The 8,927-nt window shown below is 38.7% G+C and overlaps 2 protein-coding genes and 2 pseudogenes across 2 annotated transcripts; 1 reads left to right on the top strand and 3 right to left on the bottom strand.

Annotated features, from left to right (window-relative positions):
- The first annotated feature begins 802 nt into the window (after window positions 1-802).
- On the top strand, window positions 803-1,213 carry LOC101311330 (egg cell-secreted protein 1.4-like). The gene has a single exon (XM_004289349.1). The coding sequence runs from the start codon at window positions 803-805 to the stop codon at window positions 1,211-1,213; it is 411 nt and encodes a 136-aa protein (XP_004289397.1).
- Window positions 1,214-1,601: 388 nt separating this feature from the next.
- On the bottom strand, window positions 1,602-2,347 carry LOC101311049 (annotated as a pseudogene).
- Window positions 2,348-3,821: 1,474 nt separating this feature from the next.
- LOC101310755 (citrate-binding protein-like) lies at window positions 3,822-4,609 on the bottom strand. The gene is made up of 2 exons (XM_004289348.1): window positions 4,313-4,609; window positions 3,822-4,214 (listed from the first exon to the last, which is right to left on the bottom strand). The coding sequence occupies exons 1-2, from the start codon at window positions 4,607-4,609 to the stop codon at window positions 3,822-3,824; spliced, it is 690 nt and encodes a 229-aa protein (XP_004289396.1).
- A 658-nt stretch (window positions 4,610-5,267) lies between these two features.
- Window positions 5,268-8,530, bottom strand: LOC101310468 (annotated as a pseudogene).
- Between the last annotated feature and the right edge of the window lie 397 nt (window positions 8,531-8,927).

The raw sequence follows: 8,927 nt of genomic DNA, 5'->3' as shown, positions 1-8,927 counted from the left end.
CGTTTCGGTAAACCCCGCTCAAGACCATCTTCAAAAATTAACAAATATCACATGTCCCGCTGTTCGGTATCTAAAGAAATATACAGGGATAATTTCTTACCGTTTCGTCCGTGGATGATAAGCCGATTTTGTGGAACGCTCCTTCGATGCACGGGATCCAAAACCGACGACTGGGTTGATATGAACCAATTTAATCGTTCTGCTTTCGGTCGATGCCGGCAATCCCCCTTGGAAGGAAGGGGGCTGCTGCTCGAAATAAGAGTCTCCCTTAACCTTTTCTACTCTTTCTCACCCCCTGTATTTTTACCCAAACAAACCCTAACAGCCATTTAACGCCATCTAACAAAGTCAACAACTGACTTGTCCACGTGTCAGAATCTAACGGTGAAGATACCGGATGCGCCGCGTAACCGGGTGCGCTGTATAATTTTCGCTCTCTAATGCATTCCTCATCTCTACTTCAGCTTGAGTATCTAAACAAGCCAAAATAAGAGGAAATTAAAAACCATTTATATGTTCATTATATACTTGATGGACATGCATGATAATTGAATCCAGTAGGCTCATATATGCATTATCAATAGCTTCTTAATTAATTTCTGACTTTCTGCATTTCAATTAACGTTTTGGAGGAACAATATTTATCTCTTGAAAGTAATTATAATCTCAATCAATTACCAGTCCTCTCCTCTCCCTAACCGCCCTCACCTTCACTATAAAAATCTCTCAAACCTTCACATTGTTCTTCACTCCGCTTCCGAATCCTCACTAATACCACTCACATATACACAATTTTCAAGTAATGGCTTTCAAGAATTTGGTTTTCCTTTCCATGATGACACTGATCGCATCCCTCATCATGAGTGCAAGCAATGCAACTGCTACTAGAAAACTTTCTGCAGGGATCAAAACGAGCGGTGAAGGAGAAGGGGGCCTAGTGGGATGCGGAAATGCGCTGGTGGAGGTGAAATCTTGCTCACAAGAGATTGTTGTGTATTTCCTTAATGGGAAGGCTGATATTGGCACGGACTGTTGCAAAGCCATCGCCACCGTTACGCGTCATTGCTGGCCTACAATGCTTACTTCCCTTGGCTTCACTGAAGAACAAGGTGACATCTTACGAGGCTACTGCGATGCTGCGGCTGCTGTGATTACTACTACTGCTCCTGTTGCTGCGCCACTTGCTCCTAAAACTTCTCTTACTAGTTGTTGAATGTTTAATTAGTCTTGCATGATGTTTGATCCTGCATGCATACTAGCTTAATCATTTATAATTATTGGCTTAATATGCCTGTCATGTTATTTTCTTTTCATGTTTGATTTGGGGTATATATGGTGCTTCAATTAGGGTCTGTTTCTTAGTCCTGTTTTATTTGATGTTTAATTTTTAAGTTATGGTGTCTTGCTCTGTACTTTGAAGTTTCAAACTAAATTAGTGATATGATGGAGTTAGTGTCGTTAGTTTATGGTATCATATGTTTCAGCACTAATTGCTCCAGCTCTCATGTAAATGATCACAAATTAAAGATGCAAGAAATTGACAAATTTTGGTTCTCTCATGAGAAGCAAATTTACTAACAAGCTTATAATGAAAATCAAGGTCAGCACTTCCTTAAAATTTTGATGTCTTTCCAGCGGGACTCCATGTAACAAGAGTCATTCATCTGGGAATAAACTCCACACTTGAAAGCATGAGACGTTCCTCCACGACCATCTGCCTCGATTTTGAGACATCCATCAACAGCATCAACATCGTGAACCACATTGATCTTGAATCATAGATGTTTGGAACCAGTACCGGAGCCCTGTAGTAGGTGAGTGAACCATTGTAGACCCTCAACATCAGAGTTGAGGCATGAGGAGGAGTTGCTCCAAACACTTGCATTATGCAGACACCTGATGTCCCATTTGGTACATACGCATATGCTTCAAATTCCCACACACCAGACGAGTAACCGTATCCCTGCCATCAGTTTATATAAATGAGGAATTATTGATGACTGAGAAATGTTAATATTCGCACTCCTAAGTTGTGGAGTGCATGACTTACTTGTATAGCAATTTCAGTGCGAGGCAGGGTTTGGCTGGTGGTAGTGTGAGGTTTGTCTGTGGAGTAGACCCAACATTTATGAACTCCATCGATGAAGCAATAGCGCTGGTCTTCAGGCACATCATAAGGCTTTTGAATATGGTAGTAGGATCGGTTAAAAGGGAGTGACACAAAGCCTTTTGTAGGAGGAACATCAGATCCCCCACTCCATGCCAAAGCTAAGTGTTGAAGATCAGTGAGCTGAAATATTAGGAAGCTCAAGCAGAAGAAAGCTATCGAATGAAAAGAGTATGACATTGTACAGAACCACCAAAACAGGTCTAACTCGTATGAGTGGTTGAGATGGGATATATAGCAAGTAGGTAGGAGCTGATTAATTGGATTGATGAAAGATAGGGCTGCATTTCTATTTGTTTTGCAAAAGGAAAGTGACAAATTAAGCAGCGTGATGATATTTTCTATTATCCTAGAATGAAGGAGATGAAAAGAGTAATCAGGTGGAGTCAGAGGTCATTCTGTCATACCTTTTCAATAGATCACTGTATCGTATGCCAGTTGGATTTTACGACACTCCCATATATTTGATCAATTTTTAGTTTGAACCCTTAGAGGAGCTTCTGATTTTTGCAGTCTTGATTTCTTTTGCGAGTATATAACTATATATATACTAGTGTACTATTTACTGAAGTAATGCAAGTTTGATAAAGCAAAGTAACTTCATTACAGTTGCTTAGATAGTTAGATGTAGAGTTAGTGTGCCTCATGAAAAACAGTTGTATGTGACAGTGCTAAGTTCATCCCAGTGCAGCACAACAATGTAGATGATTCTAATCAAACAAAAGCAGGAACCAAATACCAAAACTCGTCGCACATATGGTATGTACACAAGCATCCTTGTAGGATAATTTCATTAAGAATCAAACTGCTGATCCATATTGACAATCTACCCACAAAACTCATATAGCTTTACAAGAGAACTTCTCCCTCTATATGTTAAAAAGAAGGCAATACTCTAAAAATTTGGCCTACTTAACGTCACGGACTCACGGGTCACAAAGACTAGGAAGTTTTTGGACTAAAAAAGACCATAGAGCTAGATCAGGAAACAAAAGCCAAAACAGTAGAGACAAGAACTTGAATTGAAGAACAGAGTAGGTGAAACTTGAATTGGATTAGTAAGTAAATAGAAGAAGTGGGATCAATTTCACTAAGCTGGTACACCCATATAAATTTCCAGGGAAGCAACATTTTTTATGCTAACAGTCCGGCCACTTCCCCCAGAAACTTCCATAGCACATAACATAATTAAACACTTGCTATATTTTTGAAGCACTTGACTCTCAATCCAGATTCCAGCATGTGAAGGTAGCGATGAGCCGAAGACTTGTGGTATGCTGATTGTCTGAAATAACTACAAATGTGGAGGTCACGGATTCAAATCGCTTACTGACATCATAAGATGGGTGGAATTAGGGAAATCTACCAAGACAAGGAGTTGCCTAGTTATTTATTTATTTATTTTTTTTGTTTGAGTAGGAGTTGCCTAGTTTATACATAGTCATGAATTCATGATAGTAAGAGTTATAGGTATATATCACTTATAATTAGATATTTAAAACTCATAATGGTACAATTTTCAAGTCATACAAGCGAACAACTTGTATTAGATGATGCGGAGCAAGTGCAGGATATATTCACAATCAGTTAATTTCACACGTTGTAACAGGAGTCGTATACTTTTATTCATGAACAGAATCCTATATGCTATCCATTAACGTCCACACTTCCTTAAAATTTTGATGTGTTTCCAACGAGACTCCATGTAACAGGAGTCATTCATCTGGGCATAGACACCACATTTGAAAGCATGAGAGGTTCCTCCACGGCCATCTGCTTCGATTTTGAGACATCCATCAATGTACACTCGGACTTTTGCAGCATCAACATCATGAACCACATTGAGCTTGAACCACTTATCGTAGATGTTGGGAACCAGCACCGGAGCTGTGTAGTATGTTAGTGAACCATTGTAGACCCTCAGCATCAGAGTTGTGGCATAAGGAGCACTTGCTCCAAACACTTGCATTATGCAAACCCCTGATGTCCCTTTTGGTACATACCCATATGCTTCAAACTCCCACACCCCAGAAGAGTAGTTGTATCCCTATGCTCAATTTAATTCGAGACGAAAATGATTAGTGTATAAAACCAATGGGGCGAGTTCTTTAGTAACTAAAATAGTGTCTGTTGTGCATGGCTTACTTGTATGGCAATCTCAGTGCGAGGCAGGGTTTGGCTGGTAGTAGTGTGAGGTTTGTCTGTGGAGTAGACCCAACACTTATGAACTCCATCGATGAAGCAGTAGCGCTGGTCTTCTGGCACATCGTAAGGCTTCTGAATATGGTAGTAGGATCGGTTGAAAGGGAGGGAGACAAAGCCTTGTGTAGGAGGAACATCAGGTCCCCAACTCCAAGCCAAGGCTGACTGGTGAAGAATGATGAGCTTGAATATTAGAATGCTTGAGCAGAAGAAAGCTAGGGAGTGAAAGGAGTGTGCCATTCTGTTTTCTAAAGAAAGCTGAAAGTGGTTTAGTTAAGAACTTAAGAATTAACATGAAGTGTTGAGATGGATATATAGTACGTGATATGGTGAATGCTGATCATTACATTAATGAAGGGTAGCTACAAGTACTTTTTACATTTGTTTTGCCAAGGGCATCTGATAAAGCTTTTCTACTATCCAGATAACAATTCATGAGGCACGCAGGGTCTAGATTGATCTAAGCAAGTAAACAAACTTCTCTGAAGAGCTGTAACGCAAGCAAAAGGCTATGATCAATGGCTTCAATTTCTCTCATTTGATGCAATGTAGTTCCTTGCTATCAAGCTTGTATCACTTTTGCCTTGTTTTTTCCTTTCTCTCGTTTGGTTTTATACCATTTTGTTTTGTTGAGGGGTCTCAAATGTACAAAAAGTTGATGTTTGTTCCATACTATGAAACTGATATTCAGCAGGTTAGTGTCGATGATTGTTAATGCGCGTCATTAGCCAGAAAAAATTGATCAATACCACTGTGGAGGGAAAATGAATGGTTAAGATGACCAGAAAAGGTGGATGTTAACCATCCAAACTCAAACAACATAGCTGAATCAACCGAAAAGGCAAATTAGATATTGTTCATGGTGCTAGAGATCAGTAAATGCATACTTGTTGCTGTTTCACAAAGAGACAAACATAAACTCAGAAGGAACACTAGGAATCTTGACCAATGCAGCATCAGAATCTAAAAGAAAGCAAACAACAAAGATCCAAAAACTATTTGCATCACAAACTACAGGGATACATCATACATATATGATAAAGTAGTATGGGGTTCACATCCAAAACCAATTGACAATGGATAGAGCGGCCCAAACTCTTATAAACCATAGGCAAGGTCTTATATTCCCAATGTGGGATTGATATATCAACACACCTCCGCATGTGTGGTGAATTTTCAAGCCTAACACGTGGACAACATTTGGGTGACGTGAAGTGCGTGTGGCTATTAGGCTTCACACGTGGACGTGGGTAACCCTCTCTGATACCATGATAAAGTAGTCTAGGGTTCACATCCGAAACCAATTGGCAATGAGTGAAGTAGCCCAAACCCTTATAAACCCACAGGTAAGGTCCCATATTCCCGATGTGGGATTGATATCTCAACAATATAGACACCGTGAACTACCCGGCCCTTTCCTCAACAAGCATATCCATATTGACGGTCTATCAACAAAACACATAAAATTGGCTTATAAGAAAACTTTTTCCTCTATATTTTAGAAACAAGGTGGTATTCTCTAACTTGGCCTAGTTCAAGTCATGGGTTCACGTACAGACACTACTTCTAGTTTTTCAACCCAAAAAAGACCAGAGAGATTAGGAAACAAAAGCCAAAACAGTAGACAAGAACTTGAATTGAAAACAAGAGTAGATGAAACTTAATCAGATATTATTATTCATCATAAAGTCAACCGGAAAAGTGGGGGATGGATACAACTAGATAGGTACAAACCATAAGTTTCCAGGACAACAATATATCTTATGCTACCAGTCCACATCCCCCAGAAACTTCTATATCACATACCATAATTAAAACTTGCTACTTATTCAATGCACTATTGAGTCTCAAACCAAACAAGGTAGCAGTTGAGGCATGAATCCAAGTCTCTACTGACACAAGGAGTTCCCAACATCTATCAAAAACCGAAACCTGACATCTGCTTTGGCAAGCCGCTCCATAGCTGTGTTAATGTAGTCCATTTTAATTAGCTCTATTTCGGAGGTAATGTTGTGTTTGGCACAAAAGTCAAGCATCTCCTGCGTCTCTTTTATCCTAAAAACATGACAATTTAATCCTTTTGAGCATTAAGAATCTCAGTAGAAAGAACATGGTACTCGCACATTTACATATCACTTATAGTGACTGATTTTAAAAGAACAGGGAAAAAAAACCCGGAACATATGGAATTGTTAGTTGGTATATACACGTACCTAGAACCAATGGAAAAATAGGCAACTCCACTGGCTTATCAGGCAAACCCACAGTGATCAGCTTGCCATTCAAGTTAAGTAGACCAATTAATGGAGCAAGGGCATGTACTGCAGGTACTGTGTCAATTATGTAATCCATGGTTCCCATCGCTGCCTGAACAGTAGAAATAGAAAATAACACTTACATTAAACATTTGCCAAGAAGCAATCATAACCTGACCATTTTGAATTTTTCTTTGATTTATCATTAGTTCATTACCTTCAGTTGTGCAGGGTCAGTTGAAACAACAAAAGAATCAGCCCCAAGTATGTTAATAGCTTCTTCCTCCTTAGCCGGGGAAGTTCTGATGACGGTTACCTTCAAACCAAATGCCTTACCAATTTTGACAGCAATATGACCAAGTCCATCAAGTCCTGCCACGCCCAATTGCTTTCCAGGCTCTGTCATGCCATAATACTTCATTGGACTATACACAGTGATCCCAGCACATAGAAGTGGAGTTATAAGTGAATATCACTTTGGGGCAATAGGTCCTGCTGGCAGGGCTCACATGTATTGCAGGATCCGACTATAACCCCAACTCCTACACGACCACCTTCTTTGAATTTCGTCACGCTTTTCCCAGTTTTGGTCACAACACCAACAATTTCATGCCTATAACATCCATTAAAATGCTTAGCATACGTTGGACAAACTTTTACAAGAACAATGCAATAAATAAGCTGAATTGCCGCATAAATATTGTATATACTAGCATTGCATGTTGTATGTAATAGGACCCTCATAATTCTATATTGGAAGTCATTTATCTATACAAGTGAATTCTGAAAATCACAGAGCTGATTTAAACTCGAGATAGAAAGATGGAAGATAAATCTTGAAACTCAGTGTATTAACCAAACATCCAATCACCAGTACATGGTTCATGATGCAACCAGAAAATTGTGAAGTAGGCTTGCGTAAGGTTTTATATGGTAAACTTGCACCGCTATTTATAAGTTAGCAGACCAAATAATCGTCACATTGTACAATTAAAGCCATAAGATAGATATAAAAGTAGAGAAATTTAGAAACTCATATGAGATTAATATGATTACCCAGGTACGATAGGAAAGTTTGTGATCCCCCATTCATTTTTGACAGAATGCAAGTCTGAATCGCAAACCCCACAATACAGGACTTTATTGTTACATCACCATCAGCATTTTCCCTGCAAATAATACACAAAAAAGCTCAAGTACATGGCTGCAATCTGCTCCAGTAGTACCAATAAGTGATCCTTATATTTGATCCATTTCATCAATTTTCAGCACAAATTAAAGTAGACAAAAATCAAATCACACAGCCACAAGGGGAGTCATCCCCTACATTAAGCCAGTACCCCAAAATTTCGAAAGCTTTGACCATAATGAAGAACAAATAAGACCCACTAGCATAACATGATGTAAATTAACTATGATAAACAAGAATTACACTTTTACTTTTGATAAACGAAAATCTCTACTTGGGTTCTGTCTAGTTGCTACACTAAGCAAAACCCTTTATAAATTTCTTGAATTAACAGTATGAAGCTTAATAGAACAAGCCATTGATCGTTAAGACGGGGTTTTACAGAAAACTATAAAGAGCTAAACCCTTTTGGAGTGAAAGCACATAGAAAACTATAAAAGCTACAAGAAGAAAGAATACTCTACCATATAAAGCCAAAGCATAGTTCAACTTATAATATTTGCTTAAATATTCCCAGATGAACAGAAAAAGAGATTGGTTTCGGATCATCCTAAACCTCAAAGCAATATAATAATGAAGAAAACACAAAAGGGTCAAACAGTTTACAGTCCAAATTTTACCTTCTAGAGAAATGAAAGGGGGAGAGTGACCCAGAAGAGTCCCTGGCAGCCCAACCAAAAACCTTCTGGGGTGTTCTTCTTCTGGTGATTTTGCCATCCTCGGAACTCTTCTGCCTCTCAATTCTCTATCTTCTCACTGTAGTTGCACTATGAACAAAGTAGAGGCACAGCAGTGATAAAGGGCCAAGAACATATATAGAGGAAAATTGGACAGTCCACATTCCACAATAAATGATCCTGTCTTTCTAATTTTCTTTTTTTACCAAAAGGGTTCATATATATAGTTTGCATTCTTGTAGAAAAGGAGTCTGAATAAATTAAAAAGAAGAGCATCGATCTGAAATCCCTAACCTTTACGTTACATTGTTAAGATATTTTACTCACTTACTCATGTACCGCGCACGTGACCAGCCAAATAGGTCTATACGTACTCATTTAAAAGCTTTTGCTCAGCATCAATGAAAATATCAACATTTTAATTTCTTTCGTATATT

This window comes from Fragaria vesca, linkage group LG1, assembly GCF_000184155.1.
Source record: "Fragaria vesca subsp. vesca linkage group LG1, FraVesHawaii_1.0, whole genome shotgun sequence".
Classification (NCBI taxonomy): Eukaryota; Viridiplantae; Streptophyta; class Magnoliopsida; order Rosales; family Rosaceae; genus Fragaria; species Fragaria vesca.
Note: the sequence above shows the minus strand (reverse complement) of the source record. Positions and strands in the feature narration are given on the sequence as shown.

Coding starts and splice junctions, on each gene's coding strand:
- LOC101310755 (XM_004289348.1), bottom strand. CDS start 4,609: ATGGCACACTCCTTTCACTCCCTAGCTTTCTTCTGCTCAAGCATTCTA. Junction 4,215..4,312: donor GCACTGAGATTGCCATACAA/GTAAGCCATGCA, acceptor AATTGAGCATAG/GGATACAACTACTCTTCTGG.
- LOC101311330 (XM_004289349.1), top strand. CDS start 803: ATGGCTTTCAAGAATTTGGTTTTCCTTTCCATGATGACACTGATCGCA.